Below are 17,899 nucleotides of genomic sequence, written 5' to 3'. Positions count from 1 at the left end.
GCTGAACCGGTCCGAACCGGTAGCATTTCACCCCTGGCTTTATCTCTCTACAGTTAAAATTTTGAGCAGGGAAAAAGACAACATAAACTAAGCTTTTCTTTTTTTTTGCAAAAACAATCATGCCATTGGTAGCATAGAAAAAGTAAGGCTTTGGCAAGTAGCCTTTGGTAGAGAAACTCAGGGAAGAAGGCTTAAATTGCAATAAGTATCACAATAAGGAATGAACTTGTCCAACTAGACCCCTGCCAGATTAGTGGGATTAAAGTCTCCACTGTTGTCAAGGTAGAATTTCTTAGCTAGTATCTACAGGTAATCCTTGACAAATATAATGGAGCCAAAAAGTTCTGTTCATATGTGAGACATCTATTAAGTGAGTTTTGCCCCATTTTATGACCTTTCTTGTCACAGTTGTTAAGTGACTCACTGCAGTTAAGTTACTAGTGTAATTTAACAACTGCAGTGCTAAGTGATTCTGGCTTCCCCATTGACTTTGCTTGTCAGAAAGTCACAAAAGGGGATCCCATAACCCTAGGACATTGCAACCATCACAAATATGAATCAGTTCCCAAGTGTCCAAATTTTGATCATGACATGGGGATGCTACAACAGTCATATGTGTGAAAAACAGTCATTCCTTTTCAGTGCTGTTGTAACTTTAAGCAGTCACTAAACAAGCTATTGTAAGTCAAGGACTATTTATACAAACACTTAGTGACTGTGGGGTGGAGAACAGAGTTTAAAATAGCAGTCCATGTATAAGTGGCTATTCTACAAAGCACTATAAGGAGCGCATGAAACAGGATGCATGGATCCTGATCCCAGCTTCTTGCTGCCCCCAAAACCCCCTCAGTTTGCCCCACTGATTTCTTGGAGGCATAGTTTTCTGCTATTTTGCCATTCAAAAGCAAAGAACCTAAGAATTACATACTTGTAATTACGTACTTGTAATGATGTTTTTCTTCATAGGAAGCTAAGTTATTATTAAAAGGCAGAAAAGGTTAAAAATACTAAGTCAGAAAAACAAAGATGAGATAAGGAAATATGGGGAATGGAATACAGCTAAATCTTGTTTACACTGAGAGCATTCACTCTGCCTCTCCATATGGTTCTATCTTTGCAAAACCATTCTTCTACCACATCTTTTTATAAAATATATATTAGACAGAAGAATTTTAAAACTGCTAAAGGCTTGTACATTTGATCATGGGCAATTTTTTATGTTATTTTTCAACATTTATTACATCAGCAGTACTCATCTGAAGATGCTTCTAGCTATTTTAAAGAAGGATGTTCAACAATCTATGGAGCAGTCTTTGTTAAATCTCCATCCTGCATCCTTCATCCTGCAACTCTCTTTAACAGAGAGTTGGATAATGTGCTGCCTTCTAGCTGAAAATGGAGAGTTGTCTTCACCTTTCCCCCTCTTCCTGTCATTCTTTTTCTTAAAAGATGCTTTCTTTCTTTTTTGTAATTTCTTAAATGAAACTACTTTGCAGTTGAATGCAAACAGTCTTTCATTAAAATTGATCCAATTTAGCCTTTTCAGTTCTCTTCAGTGTGTCTTTTTTTCCTTTTTTTATTCTGAATTGAAAAGTGAAGTTTGTAAAAGAATGTAGATTAAACCACACACACATTCCATTTTCATTCCAGCTTTCTTTAACATTCAACAGCTGATTGCCACAAGATACTTAGCATTTGTTCCTTCTCTGAACTAATCCCGTGAATTCTCTTTGTCATGTATAGAATATTCCACTTCTGGAAAAAGGTTGTAGTAACCTGCGCAAGCAAATCGAAAATGCCAGAATGTTTGGTGTTCCAGTAGTGGTGGCAGTCAATGTATTCAAGTAAGTACAGCATGGTCCATAGTACAACAAAGTTGAAAGTCCACGGTTTGCTGTGGATGTCATCTACCTATGTTCTTTAAAATGTTTTCAACAAGAAAGGGTTCAAGACATAAATTTTTGGATAAAGCTAGAACATTATATTTGATTAATTGAAGTTTGATTTAAATGTAAATCACAACAAATACATTTGACATGATTATTCTTCATGTATTCAGTAATTTTCTCCTTTGTTCACATTAAAAGTATAATTCACTGGCAACTTTTAGAGATGCTCTCGGTATTTCAAGAATGCATGAAAATGAGGTATTAAAATCTAAGATAGAAGAGATGGACTGTTATTACTCTACATTGCAGGAAGCAACAAGTTTCCTACACGTCCTTGTTTTTAAAAATTAATACAGATAAAATATTAACATATGTTAGTTTTGGGCAAACAGTACAATCTTTTCTAAGGTCTATTGAGCCAGGAAGCCTCATTACTGAAGTGTTTGCCTCAGATCAGATTTTCAGAAACCTGGTTCACACATACAGGTAGCTGAGTGGGTGGTGATTTGAAATGTGGTAAATATTCGCATGTCAGATCACTTGTAGGGGTAAATAGAATATATCTTCTACCTCCCTCCTAAGCCATCTGTTGGTCCTTCTTGCATATGTTTTTGTGTTATTTGTATACAAATGTAATATTCACATTTCATGGTTTTTATAGTTCAGGGTTTTTACTATTGTTGTGAGCTACCCAGAGTTGTGGGCAACCATACACTTTTTTTTTAATAAAGTAAATAAACTGCACACGTTTGGGTAACAAGATTTGCTGCAATGACCCTGTTCTCTTATGTTGCATTTCCATTTCAACCTTGAAAAAAATCAAAGTGCCCTGACTTATCAGGCAAGGCTTTTTCATGCTTGCCAGATGATTTGAGGGAAGTGATCTCAGAATATCATGAAGATGAAATGCTTAATGATTTGCAGCAAGTATTAATAGAATAAAAATGAAGCCTTCCCCAGCTTTTCTTACCTCGATTAAGGAATATTTCATCTGCTTAGTGTAGCTGAATTACTTCTATGGGATTTTTGCTCCAGAAATCCCATCATTCTAGAGTCAAGTCCTCAAGCCCAGCAACCCACCTCCTTGAGGTGGTGACCCCTTTGTGTAGAGAAGGGAGAAGCAGGCAAGCAATTGCATGTGTCGTTCTGCAACAAAAGAGAATAGGAGTTTATTCACTTGTTTTTCCTTCCCTTAAGGACAAATCTGGAATATCAGCCTCAGCTTAAGAAGCTTAAGCAGCCCTTTTCTTCTATAGGAAATAGTTTCTTTGTTTCCCAGCTGGCATCCCTGTTTAAGGGAATGGCTCAGTTATCTATCCCACCTTGAAGGGTTTGGGGAGTTTTACAGGGCTGAAAAGTACTGCAGGTGTCCCAGCCATATTTTGCTTTCTTTCTATAGCTTTTATACTCAGTCTGAAAGTACTCATTCCCTAATGTTGAGTATTTAATTCTCAAGGAGGTTGGTGTTTTTCTTTCACTATGATCTTCACCAAGATTAAACATTCTGCATAGTTGTTTTTCCCTTTGTCAAATTATTCTTTTATTTTGAATGTGTTTGTTTAACCAATTACCAGTAATATAACCACATGCAAGGGTTACAAATACCCAGTACAAAAATGATGGGATGGGATAGAATAGAATACAATTGAATTGAATTGAATTGAATTGAATTGAATTGAATTATTGTCCAAGTGTGATTGGACACACAAGGAATTTGTCTCTGGTGCACAGGTTCTCAGTGTATATATAAATAACAAGTGAGATATCATAGATAATAAATAAAAAATAAATATTCATAAATATAATAAAGTGCAATAAAATAAAATACGTTGCTCTTTCGACCAAATGAATGAAGTAAACCAAATCAGGAAACTGTAACAAAAAAACTACAGTTTATCAAGATAGACTCCAATAACAAAATCTTGCAAGTTTATCTGTAGCTTCTTTCCCTCCCTGCCACTTCTTTTTTCTTTCTTACTTTTTTAACTAAGTCTGAGTCTGTGCTCTACTTTCCTGCTTAACACAGGCTACTTCCAGATCTGTTATCTGTCTTTATGTCTTCTGCAATATTATCTCCATGGTTGTCTAGAGAAGTACACAATTCCTGTATAGCCACCTCGTCTATCTTTTTGGCTCAGTACCCGAGGAAGAGCCAGCATCTTCTTAAAGGACAACAGAGACAGGCCAACTGAATGTTAATGATGCATCAGCTATGGTTAGCCTTAACCATAATCATCACAATTTCAAAACTAACCATGGCTGGCGGGAATGTTAGTCCTTGTTCAGTAATGCTGAAACTGGAAAGATGCTTTGTACAGCACAGGAGGCAGGTCATTTCCAGTATATTAATTGTAGTCAGTGAAACATTTGAAAGGTTAAGTATTGGTATATTGGCATTCTAATAGAAAGTCTGGTAATGTTTCCCTTTGCAGATCAGATACAGAGGCAGAAATACAGCTGGTCATCCGGCTGGCTAAGGAAGCTGGTGCTTTGGATGCTGTCAAATGCACCCACTGGGCTGATGGAGGTAAAGGAGCTGTGGCATTAGCAGAAGCCGTGCAGAGGGCATCACAGGCCCCGAGCCATTTCCAGTTCTTGTACAACTTGGAGGTAAGGCTTTGTTTTGAATCTTATATCTTTTTAGGAGAAATCAAGTGCTAAGGAAGGAAATGCAAAACAAATAGATGGAAACTATGGCTTGTTTTCTAACTTTGTATAAAAAGGAATGGGCTCGCTATGAGATGGATTGGCTGGCTGATTGTATTAATGCATTAATACATGCAACTCAGCATTTGAAAGGAAGACAGTTTCTTTTACAAATGATTTACAATATGGAGAAAATGACAATACAGTAATAGAAGAAGATTTCTCTTTTTTTTTTCTTCCCTGCCTTCGGGGTGGATGTCATTTTAAATGCATCATTTCAAGTAATTACAGCAGTTGGCAGAAATCAGTGTTTTTGCCTTAAGATTATTCTGTTCTACAGTACCCGTCACTGAAAGATTTTCCCTTCAGCTGGAGTCAACTTTGGCTCCAAAATCATAATGAAGGCTAAGGAAAATGTGATAATCCTATTAAAAATAAGATTGTGAATAGCAAAGGAAATTGGAGGCTCACAGCTTAAAAACTGTGAAATATGTTAATAGATACTGAAAAAAATTAGCTGGGTAAAAACCTGGGATGAAGACAACTCCCTGGGGGAAAATCCTTTTACTTATCTATGTTCTACAGTGCCCTGTTTTATTTACTGGACTCCTCTGGAAGGAAATACCATATTTTAAATAAAAAAATTCAGAAAGTGAAGAATCTTGGATATTGAACAGAGTATTGGGATTATGACAATAGGACCAGATAGGTGGGATTATCACAGCTGGTTACAGAAATATTTGTCTTGGCTTCCATGGGGATATTAGCTGAACCAGATTTATAAATACAGACAAATATCCTGGCTCTCTTCAACTAAATCTAATAAAGATTTCATAGTCTTTGACTCAGCAGCACGATCAAATTATTTTCCAACGTCGTCTGCAGCTATTCCTGATAGCTAGAATTTGATTTTTATGTTCAAGAGGAAAATAATATAGTTTTAAAACTTAGTGTCTTGATGATGGATGATTTGAAAGAATACTTAAATTCACTAGAAACCAAGCTGTTTTAGTTGTCATTAAGTTTCCATCCAAATTTTTTCCTTCTTACTAGCACTGAATTTTAGTGTTCTGCACAAACTTGAAACTTTCTTGTCATTCTTGTCAAGTTTCTTGATATTTCCACTTATTTTATGAAGTGTTTTGAGAGACTTATTTGATGAAAAAGCACAGAGAAAGCACTATAATTTTAAAATGCTATGTGTTATTTTGACTTACAATTGTATGAAGCTACATTTTATGGAGTTTATACAGTGCAATGCATGGCTGTGAAAGTTGGACCATAAGAAAGGCTGAGTGCCAAAGAATTGAGGCCTTTGAATTCTGGTGCTGGAGAAGACTACTGCGAATCCCTTGGACTGCAAGGCAATCAAACTGGTCAGTCCTAGAGGAGATCAACCCTGACTGCTCTTTAGAAGGCCAGATCCTGAAGATGAAACTCAAATACTTTGGCCACCAATTGCAAAGGAAGGACTCACTGTAGAAGAGCCTAATGCTAGGAATGATTGAGGGCAAAAGAAGAAAGGGATGGCAGAGAATGAGGTGGCTGGATGGAGTCACTGAAGCAGTAGGCATGAGCTTAAATGGACTCCAGAGGATGGTAGATGACAGGAAAGCCTGGAGGAATGTTGTCCATGGGTTCGTGATGGGTCAGATATGACTTTGCAACTAACAACAACAACATTTTATATGTATTCATCTGCGTGGTTTAGAAATTCTTTGTCTTTCATATTGCATCCAACATGACCTGTGTATATAACATATGTATGTCACAGTGTACATTTTATTATTCCCCACCCTCTGGGAAAAAGGCAATCTCAATAAGTATGGAGAATTGCCGTCATTTAGTAGTAGTAGAGAAACGGATCCCAGAGGCCCTGGGGAGGAGAGATTAACTTCATCTTTCCTCCCAGATTCTATGTGCATCGTTTTGTGCTAAGCCAGGGGTGTCAAACTCAATTTTATTGAAGGCCGCATCAGGGTTGTGTTTGACCTTGAGGGGGGGTCAGGTTGGCATGGCCAGGATGGGTGTGGCCAGCACAATGTCATTCATGTTGGGGCGCCTGTAGTGGCCCGAGTGCTCTGCTAGCAAAAACGGAGCTCAGGAGCTCCGTTTTCGCTGGCAGAGTGCTGCGGGAGGCTGTTTTCACTCCGTTTTCGGTGGCAGAAGGTTGCAGAAGGTCATTTTTGCTTCTTTTTCTCTGGCAGAGGCACCAGGGGTCAGTCCTTCATTGTTTCCAAGGCGGTCTCACAGGCCAGATCTAAGCACCCCACAGGCCGGATCCAGCCCATGAGCCTTGAGTTTGACATCCCGGTGCTAAGCTATGATTATTTTAACTACAGATCGTTGAATAAGCTTTACCAAGTCCTAACCAGCACACCATGTTACAGCTTTGACTCTTGCTCAGTCAGGAAAGAGAAAGTACATTCATGTGTCATGCTCTCACGGGTTTATGTGGTAATTGTCACCCCACAATAACGCTGCTGAATTGGGCTACTCCTGGTTGGTTGTGCAGGAATCAATGTACAGCAATACAATACAGCAATGATATTCCTCTCTGCTAAAGTAGCAACATTTCCTCCCTATAGATGGTGATAGCAGAGATTATTTGTAGCTCAGAGGTAGTGGGGCCCTTAGTACTCTCTGAGCTTAGCTGTTTTCTTGTAGACATTTCATTATCCAACTAGGTAATATTATCAGTGCTAGAAGGGAGTGGGGTTTGCTCTCTTTGTATATATTAGTGGCTTTTCCTGTCAGTATAGTAGGAATGTTCTTGGTGGTTCCTTGATTAAGCTGTTGTTTATTGTTAGCTTGTTTATCTGAGTTGGCATCCCTTGGTTGGGATAATATTAATCTTGATGTTAATATCTGTTTATCAGACTGTTGATTGCTGGCAAGGAAGTGGTTGGGGTGGGTTGTTTCTTTTTGGCTTTTTAAATTATCTCTTTTGAATGATATGTAGTTGTTTATCTCTATGTGCCTGTTGATGGCTGATTTGTCTGAGTGCCAGCTTCCAGGAAAAGTCACTTCATGTGGCAGTGAAAAAAACAAAGCAAGGTGGGGATTCCATTGTGTGCGCTTCAAACATGTCACTCCTCCTACAATAACTTAGACCTATATAATTCACATTTCATTTTAAATCCTAGTTGGTGGTGATTGAGTGGGATGTCTGAATCAAGCCATAACTATTTATTCCCAGTAAGCCATAATGTTGTTGGTTTGGTTTTGGTTGAATGTGGTATTTCAGCCTAGTCTATGTCTATAGCTATAGGAGGAGGCATTTTCTAATAACTGTGGGAGTGGCCATAAGGGCTTCAGCCTCCATAAAATCCATATTATTTGTATATGCAGAATACACTCTGCTAAAAGGAAGCTTTTGTAAGGTGGCATCAGGCCTCTTGTAATTTGGATTACATTTTATCTGAAGAAATACCTAGAAATAGCTGTTTCTGTGAAATTGGACTGGTATACTCTGCTCCAGACTAAATGATTTTCCCCAAGCCAGTGACCCCTGATTGTGTTGAGAGTTTCATATCGATTTAGGAGTTTGAGGAACTGCAAATCTAAACATATCCGGGTAGTAGCTGATTGGAGGATTCTGGCCAAGTTTTTCTGCTTCCAAACTTCCCATTTTCCTGTTGCAATTATATTGCAGTACATTTTCTGATGAAAAAAGATGTTTGATGAAACTGCAGTGATTTTCTACAGTCCAGAGGGTTGCTGTGTCTTAATTAAACTCTGACATGTTTTCCCCCTTTTTTTGTGTTCCTAGCTGCCAGTTTTAGAGAAGATCAGAATTATTGCACAGAAGATCTATGGAGCAACTGACATTGAACTGCTGCCAGAAGCTGAGTTCAAAATCATTCAATATACCAAACAGGTACACCTACAGGCATCCTGTTTCTGGGCTAAATTTAATGCATCTTTTGATTTTATCTGGATATGCAAGGCAGAATTGGGCATAACTACATTTTTAAAGAAGTAAAACTAGTGCAAAATTCTTTAGAAATTTTTTTCTTTTGAAAGAGAAGACTTCTTTCAACATTTTGATATGACTTTAATACGGCACTTTCATGAGATGATAGTCAACATTTCTTGATATAAAAGTGTAGGAGAGATTTAACAGACAGATTAATAGAGTTGGATGGGACCTTGTAGATCATCTTCTAGTCCCATCCCCCACCCAAGCAGGAGACCCTACATCATTTCTGACAGATGGCAGTCCAGATTCTTTTGGTTAATTATGTATTACATATCTCACAGAAACAGATTTAGATGAATTTATACAGAAGCATTCTTTCTATGTGCTATACAAGGATTTTTCTTTTTAATTTCCTGTGGGTCCATTTAAAATGCATTTTGCACTTTTCAAATTTGGCAGTTTCACTGGATCTTTAGTTTACTGGATATCCCAGAGTGTGTATAGGGCCCTGTTTTTTGCTTAAATTGACATCTGTGATGGCATTTTTTCCTGGCTGCCATATATATTTAATGCTGGACTGATCTATCTGGAAAATGCTTTATGTATTCAGTACCAGAGGCACGCCTACAACATTAAATGGGGGCAGACAATGTTGAAATGAAAGAGTAAGAGTAGATCTGTGTCACTTCCTTGCAGAACCTCCCCTAAGCAGGGACCCTTCAAATAAATTGGAAATGCAACTTCAAAATGTCTACTCAACATTATTTTTTAATGTTAAAACTAAAGATCCTTGATAGTTAGAAAAGAGATGCATGTGATTGACAGAGATAATGTAACAGCTCAGATGAATCAATTTGTGATGCAATTGATCTGTTTAAACTAAGAAAGGCTAGAGCCAAATGAATGTGACTTTGTATAATTTGGTAAGTTTTTTTCTGGCACACTCTTCAAGTGATGTCCTTAAATCATTGTCTCTTCTCTGTTTGTCATCTAGGGATTTGGAAACCTGCCCATTTGCATGGCTAAAACCCATTTGTCATTGTCTCATGACCCAGAGGAGAAAGGAGTACCCACCGGATTCATCTTACCCATAAGAGATGTCCGAGCCAGCGTGGGTGCAGGATTCCTTTATCCCTTAGTAGGAACAGTAAGTGTCACAGTGTCAGGGTTCCAAGTAACACCCCCAACAAAATCAAACTCTGAGGCTTGAAGTTCCTCAAAGCTAACTTTTAGATGTCATATTGGCACATCTGGGAAAACCCGAATCTGAGAGCTTCTGGGTTTTCCACACCCAAAAGAAAGTTCAAGACCTTGCCCCTCACCCACATGTCCACCACACATCTGATCAGGTACTGTCCAAAACAGAAGATACCTCCTCATCCTTCTCAACACAGCTGCAGGGCACAATGACCTTGACTTTCTATAAAGAATTCTATTTTGACTACATATCTTCTTCACTCTATACAATCCCCCCCCCCAATTTCCCACAGTAGAATTTGTGGCAGGCCTGAAGGTACAAAAATAGATAGATGGCTTCCAGGTCTGACACATAGTTTGGAAGTCTTGAATTAATATAAATTGGATTCAATTGGGTTAGTATTGGATTATTTGGCTTCAAGATCCCTCTATTTTTAAAAAAACCTGCATGTAATTCTATACAATTACTCATATATATCAATTATAAACTAATATTTTAGGTCCAATAGGCAGTTTGGTACATGTAGGAGCTATGTTGGCCACCTCTGAATTAAATGACATTTATTTGCTGACTTTTTATTCATTGACTTGTTCTTGGAGTGTGTTCCTTATGATTTAGGAACTCTTTCTTTCCTTCAGCGTGTTTTGTATGATTTTTTTAAAAATAGATTTCTACTAAGCACAGTTCTGCTATAACATTTCTGAATCTAAATTAGTTTCTCATATGTTATGAGGAATATCACTGGCTTAGGGTCAAGAAAAGGAGGAAGGAAGGAGTGGAAAAAGAAACATTTTCTTTCCAAGTTATATTTTTCAGCCCCCAAAAATGTTCTTTGGTATAAATAGAAAAGCACATATTGCAGCAATGTTCAGAGGAGTAAAACATTTTGTCTTGTGTAGGCATCTTCAATTTGAATGACTTGAGTTTTAATTAAACCTTGAGTCTTCTATACAAGTCAATCCACAGTACTAGCTGATTTTTTAGCCTTCACTATGGGACCAAATAGGTTGAGAATTTAAGAAGCAGGTTACTTGACAAAATTGTGCTGCTCATGCTAATAAGATAAGCTGGAGCATAGTAGTAGGAAATCTCATTTGCCTTTAAAGCAGAAATGACTTAACTTACAGGCTTTATGTAGTCCTCAGCCCTTTTTGTATTTCTGTTTATATGGTCTTGAGAGTTTACTGGAATTTATTTAATTATTTGGTGCCTCTTGTCAGTGTTGACTCCTGAACAAGCCCATGCAGTTTTCTTAGCAAGATTTTTTGGAAGTGGTTTGCCATTGCCTGTTTCCTGGAGCTGAGAGAGAGTGACTGGCCCAGTGTCATTCAGTTGGTTTTATGGCTAGGGTAAGACACAATCTCTCAGTTTCTAGCCGGCTACCTTAACTACCACACCAGACTGACTGTAACTCCTGCTAATATTCAGAGGAGTCTTTGGGTGAAAAGAATATGTGTGCTGGAACAAAGAAAGACTGTTCCCCTTCCATCCAGAAACCTATTGCGCTTTGGAAGTAAAATGGACCATACAGTAGTGGCAGCAATCCTATAAAGTTAAAGTACCCAGGCCCGCACCATGATACTCTATAGCAGGGGTGTCAGATCCCGGCGGCTGGATATAGCCTGCAGGGTGCTTAGATCTGGCCTGTGGGGCTGCCCTGGAAACAGGAAAGGACCAGTCCACGGTGCCTCTGTCAGCAAAAACAGAGCTTAGGAGGGCTGCCCATGGCCCTTCCAAGCTCTGTTTTCTCTGACAGAGGGTTGCAGGAAGCTGTCACAGCTGAAAATGAAGCTCGGGAGCCTGTTTTTGCTGGTGCCCCCAACAGAAGTGATGTCGAGCTGGCCAGGCACACACACACACACACACACACACACCGAAGTCAAACATAACCCTGATGTGGCCCTTGAATACACCCCTGCTATACAACATTGTTGGTTCCACTTAGAAGTCTATGGGTGCAGCTAAAGAAGAATGCTAGTGCATCCAAAAGATATGGAATGAGTTTGTAATCTTGCCAAGATCCATAAGATATAGGTAGTTCTCAACTTAAACCACAGTTGGGACCAGAATTTCCGTTGCTAAAAAAGGCAGTTTTTTAGTGAGTCATGCCTGGTTTTATTACTGTTTTTGCCACGGTTGTTAAAATGAATCACTTAATAGTGGTGAAGTGAATCATATGGTCATTAAGCAAACCCAGCTTTCCCCATTGACTTTATTGGAAGCTGACCGGCAAGGTTGCAAATGATGATCATATGATACCAAGACACTGCAACCATCGTAAATACAGGCTGGTTGGTGCAAACCTGGATTTTGAACATCTGACTATAGGGATGTGATGACCAATTGTAAGCCACTTTTTTCAGTGCCGTTGTAGCTGAACAGTCACTAAATGAATGATTTTAAGTCGAGGGCCATCTGTACAAAGATCTGATGGCACCTAAAGTTGTACTTACAAAACTGCTGCCTCCTGTAACGGTCACTAAAATGTGTTTCTTGTATCCAGTGGAGAGATTGAAATAAGTATCCCCCCCTCGGATTTAAAATAGCTGAACAGGTTTCTAGAAAAAGTAAGAGTGAAAAATTACTGAATCTCCTTCTTGGTTTGCCTTTTTAAGAGAAAGGGGAAAGAGCAGGACGTACAGTAGAAGGTATCATGTTGCAAGGAAAAGATTTACGTAGGAAAACACCATAGTGCTCCTTCTCCAATAATTGCTCAGACCTTTAGGATGTCTATATTCTATTCACATGTCCTATATTCAGAGTGTACAAGATTGTAGCCTTAGCCAATGCAGAAATGATAATTTCAGGTTTAATGAAATGTTTGGTTGAGGTAGAGCAAATGTATCTTGAAAGTAAATGTTTTTCTTGTTGAAAGGATTAAGTAATCCTTCTCGGTATAGTCTGGAAGTTATAAATCCCTCCTCCCCCAAAAAAGATTTATGTGGAGGATTTGGTTCTGCAGCCTCTTTTTATACCTGTTTCTTTTACATGAATAAATTGCTAGGTCATTTGTCTGCCTAGTCTGTGATCGTATTATAGCAACTTTACACAGATTTATAGCCCTCTCAGTGACACACGCTGCTGCTGAGGTCTGCAAACAGTGATCATCCTAACCTTCTATTGATTATCACATTGGCTGCCTGCAAAAGCACCATTCAGGATTCAAGGGTCAAAATCCTGGCATTTATGGTCCTGTAAATGGAATTCTGGAAGCGATACGTCTAGATTCTGCTGGACAAAAAAAACTCAGGGTGGGAATAAGTGGTGTTCCCACCACAATCCTAGATTGCATTTACCACGTTTGTCTTCAATAGACAGAGGACTTGACCAAAAGCCAAAATGACTAAACATAGATTATTTGAAAATAATTCTTATGCTGTTGTAAAAACAAGTAGGAACAGTATTTATGGTGTAATGAGCAGGAGTAATAAAACTAATCGATTTCAATTCCTCACTTGAAGCACAAATAACCAGGCTCAAATTATCATATTTTGTACCCACTATGCAAAGACCTAGCCCTCTGGAAAAGGCTCTAACACTAGGAGAAGTGGAAAGAAAAAGGATGACCAGAAGCAACTTTTCAGAACAAGCCCAATTGTAGTTTGACCCTTCCCTGGAAAGTATTTCACTACTTGATGGATGGTGCTAATAAAATTTACAACTTTTTTGGGGGGGAGGGGTTGCACCAAAGCAAAATATACTGTCATGATGAAATAACTGCATAGACATAGATGTGCATTGTGTGTGGATAACATTTTCCAGATGCATTGAATCCCAAATCAAAGAAGTTAATTTTTCTGCTGGGCTTCCTTTTCAGTATAAAACAAGGGTTCCAGGGAGCTCAAAGTACAAGCCAGCAAGGAAGTGTTTAGATTCTTGGCTCCATGACCAAGTAATTTTGGAATATGTGTTTCAGACCAGTTGTTTTTTTCATTCTAGATGAGCACAATGCCAGGACTTCCTACTAGGCCTTGTTTCTATGACATTGATCTGGATCCTGTGACTGGAGAAGTAAATGGACTATTCTAAGACAAATCAACAACCAAAAGTGAGTATTTGAGAACATCAGTTGCTTTACTCTTAAGAGTTTGCAGATTTTTTAGAGGATTTGGGCTAATGAGTACTTTCACAAAACATCTGCCATGGCTAACCATCAGAGTCATTTATTAAAAGGCAATCAGTGACCTATAACAGGGGTCTCCAACCTTGGCAACTTTAAGCCTGGTGGACTTCAACTCCCAGAATTCCCCAGCCAGCTGGCTGGGGAATTCTGGGAGTTGAAGTCCACCAGGCTTAAAGTTGCCAAGGTTGGAGACCCCTGATCTATATTACCTTGTCTTTTGGGATAAGTGCAGACAGATGGAACACAAACAAAATACAAAACTAGCTAGCCCCTCATTTTGTTTCCAAGAATGGTGGTAAGATCAATGTTGGATCCAGAGGCATTGCTGGATATTATTGTTGAGTTTGAAGTTAATGCTTCATCCTAAATTCCTTCAGTTTCTCTTCACTAGACTTGCTTTGTAGTCTGATTATCAGCCTTGTTCCCCTTCAGTTTCAATGTTTTTTCGGAATCATTCTTAAGTTGTAGAGCCCAGAACTATATAGTACTCGAGATGTGCATAATTAAGCATTCTGTAAATTTTATCCTCTTTCTATAATTTTAATTTTGTCTTCTAAGATAAAACTTTTATTCAAGTCATTACTACTGAAGAGGACAGATATTTTTTTTTTGGGCATTCAATTCTGTCTCCTATCTGATGAGGCCAAACTGGCTGAGTATGACTTATATTGAATACTGTCTGAATACAGATTTCAAGCCAGCTATGTATCTATTAAACTATTATGCCATCCAGCCCGTAATTAACTACCTTGCTGATCATGAACTGCTTTCTGACAATCCAGATATACTATGTCTACAATATTCTTATAATTTAAAATAGGTTAATTTAAAAAAAGATACACATTGATATTGCAAAACTTGTTCTCGACAAATCCATGTAATTATGGTGCTTGCATAGCCCCTGTTTTTTAATGATCTGCTCTAAATATTGATGTAGGTTGACTGGTTTGTAGTTTACTGCCGCTTCTTTTTTTCTCTGACATTTGTTCTATTCCAGTCGTTCTGTCACTCCATCAGTTCTGTAAGATTTCTCAAAAGATTTCATTCAGACCATGATTTCATTCTTTCCCTGTTCTAGGATGCGGTTTATTTTTCCCTGGATATCATGTTTCTGTCAGACATAAATATCAGTGCTGCCATTCTAATTTTCCCAGTTTCTTAGTGGAATACATTTTTGTTAGGGTGGCAGTGTGCAGGGGACCTTGGGTCGAAGAAGACTGAACCAAAATAAAATTAAAATAGTTCTTCCATTTCTTTGTTATCTCTTAGCTCTTATCTTCCCTGAACAGTTTGATATATTAATTCTTTTCTTTTTATTTAGAATATATCTAAATGCACCTTGTAAAATTATTCCTTCCATTCTTCACTAATGTCAGTAAATTTTGAGTTTTTAACTTTTATGAAATCAGGTCTGCAATCTCAGACTACCTACTTCTATCCTTTCTTTGTGATTTGTTCTTCTTTCCATTTCCCATTATGTATTCTTTTTTTTTCAGGCCCTCACTAGTTGTTTTGTGCAGCCACATTTATTAGAATCATTTGCTATATTTGCTATTAGTATCCCCTTCTTTAGGAATTTGCATCCATCCTGAGTTCTTTTTCCCATTAGCTTCTGCTGATATGGAATGTTACTTAACATTGTTCTACATTTATTAAAAACAGGTTTTTTTAAGTCCAGGATACATGTTTGTCTCTTCTCAATTTTTATTTCTACTAGACTCAAGCATTCAAGCATCAGGGTCATCCTTCCAATATTCTGTTTCTTCCATTTCCTCAGCTAAGGGTTTTCTGTTTGCCAGCATCAAATCAAGACTAGCTCATTCTCCCATGCATTCCTCCAAGTTTTGAAGGAGAAAGTACATCAGGAATTTCTGAAAGGATTATGCTTGCCAAAAATGTGTCTCCCAACATATGTCAGGATAAGTTGAGTTGATAAGTTAGTTCAGCAGCAAAAGTAGTTCAAACAATGTGAAAAATTATTATTTTATGAAGTGGAAAAGAGAATTTCTGTTGGATTTTGGCAGCCTGGGACTTCCTCTTTGGGGGAGGAAGGTCCCAAAAATCACATTACTGAGCTTTGGTGACACCTTTTCAAGAAAAAGTATGTAATTTCCCATTTTTTCCAGTGACAAAATTACAGAAAAGTCAGTCTTCATTTAGGTCTAATCACACTCAGAATCTGCTTCTTTCAACAAAACACTGGAGGAAAAACAGTGGAAGTCTCAGCCATATCAACTCAATAGAAATAAAAATATTAGCCTTGGCTGTCAAAAGCTTGTCTGCCTCTCCATTATCATGATATATTGGTAATCTTTTCTTTGATATTCATTAGTTTAAAGATATGAGCTATTAATCAATGTGGATCCTCCAAGTTTTATATTAAGGGACACATAAAATAATTTATGGACAACATATGCAGAAGTGTTTTCCTTTTTTATTTCCAGATGTTGAATAAATTATGTTATCATTGATTTTTATAGCATAACAGATTATAACATGGCTCTTTATTTTGTATGATTCATTTATTATGACTTCCACTTTTGTTACGCAAGTAACTTAATTTCTTTCCTTCTTTTTTTTTGCAGATATTGGAGAAACTTATTTTGACAAAAGTTGAATAAGGTCTCTGTGGTTCCTAGAAGTCTTTGGAAAAAATTTAAACTCTTATGTTTTTTTGAACACATCTTAATACTGTAATTTTAAACAGTTGTATTCTTTTTAGTTGTGGCAAATGAAAGTCTATATTTTTAACATTGACAAGTTCACAACGCAAGCCTGTATTCCTTATAAAAAAAATTATGGCTTTAACTTTGGATCCAACCTGATTAAATAAAATTTAATTATGAATCATACAACTTTTATTAAGTCTATTACATTTACACATGAGTAAACAACTAAACAAAAACATAATTTTAGATGTTACATAGCTATTGCAACAGGCACTACCATGTAATATATGTACATGTATTGCATGTTGCCACATTAGGATAAAATCTAAAATTAATGCTCCTTGAATCCATGCACCGAAATAAGCAGAGTTAAGTCCCATCATTTTTAGTAGCTTTAACCTAAGTAGATCAAAGACTGGATTTCTCACAAAGAAAGTAAACTACATGTTTTAAATACACTTTTGTTTAAAAAATATTTTGTTCTGTTTAAAATCTGGTGGGTTAATGGAATCACCTTTTCTGATCAAAGACTTTAATTTTAGGTTCACTAATTAATCAGCTATACTTTTCTATTTTAGTTTATGCTACATACTAATTCCTATTTTTAAAAGGAATATTTTAACCAAACAAATTTGATCATTTTAATGCTTAATATTGGTAGTGTTATATGAGCGATTCAGGAGAGGACACCTCCTCTCTTTGCTACTTACAAAAAAATCTCTTTTATATTTTTTTCTGAGATTTTTCCTATTTATTCATTATTTAGATTTGCATAACCAGCACTTTAGAAGATAGGCTCAAGATCTAGAAGGGCCCTATCCAACAAAATGCAATTCAGTGGAGAGAAAAGTGAGGTGTTACACTTAGGCAAGAAAAACAAAATGCCCAGATGTAGAATGGGTGCTCCCTGGCTCAACAGCAGTAACTGTGAGAGGGATCTAGGAGTCTTAATGGACAATTACTTAAATATGAGCCAGCAGTGTCCTGCAACTGCCAAAAAAGCCAATGCAATCCTAGGCTGCATCAATGGGGGGGAATAGTATCAAGATCATGTGACATCTTAGTACCGCTTTATATTGCTTTGATAAGACCAGACTTGGAATACTGCATCCAGTCTTGATCACAAATAAGATGTTGAAGCTCTCGAAAGAGTGCAGAGAAGAGCAACAAAGAGTATTAGGGAACTGGAAGTTAAAGCATACGATGAATAGTTATAAGAACTGGGTATGCCTGGTTTAACAAACAGAAAGATTAGAAGTGACATGATAGCAATCTTCCAATATTTGATGGGTTCTCATAGAGAATAAGGATCAACCGATTCTCCAAAGCACCTGTGGGCAGGACAAGAAGTAACAGATGGAAGCTTATCAAAGAGAGATCTAACCTAGAATTAAGGAGAAATCTCCTGATGGTGAGAACAATTAATCATTGGAATGGCTTGCCTCCAGACGT

The 17,899-nt window shown here is 37.5% G+C and overlaps 1 protein-coding gene across 1 annotated transcript in view; it reads left to right on the top strand.

The window, feature by feature from the left end:
• Positions 1–16,633, top strand: part of MTHFD1 (methylenetetrahydrofolate dehydrogenase, cyclohydrolase and formyltetrahydrofolate synthetase 1) — a 67,923-nt gene extending 51,290 nt beyond the window's left edge. Inside the window, exons 23-28 of the mRNA XM_058162897.1 lie at positions 1,744–1,844; positions 4,322–4,499; positions 8,308–8,415; positions 9,452–9,604; positions 13,595–13,703; positions 16,364–16,633. Coding sequence (XP_058018880.1) covers positions 1,744–1,844; positions 4,322–4,499; positions 8,308–8,415; positions 9,452–9,604; positions 13,595–13,684 — 630 coding nt within the window. The 3' untranslated portion in view covers positions 13,685–13,703; positions 16,364–16,633. The remainder of the gene's footprint in view (positions 1–1,743; positions 1,845–4,321; positions 4,500–8,307; positions 8,416–9,451; positions 9,605–13,594; positions 13,704–16,363) is intronic.
• The last annotated feature ends 1,266 nt before the right edge of the window (positions 16,634–17,899 follow it).

The sequence above is a fragment of the Ahaetulla prasina genome, chromosome 1, assembly GCF_028640845.1.
Source record: "Ahaetulla prasina isolate Xishuangbanna chromosome 1, ASM2864084v1, whole genome shotgun sequence".
NCBI lineage: Eukaryota > Metazoa > Chordata > Lepidosauria > Squamata > Colubridae > Ahaetulla > Ahaetulla prasina.
The sequence above is the reverse complement of the archived record's forward strand: the minus strand, read 5'-3'. Positions and strand labels throughout refer to the sequence as shown.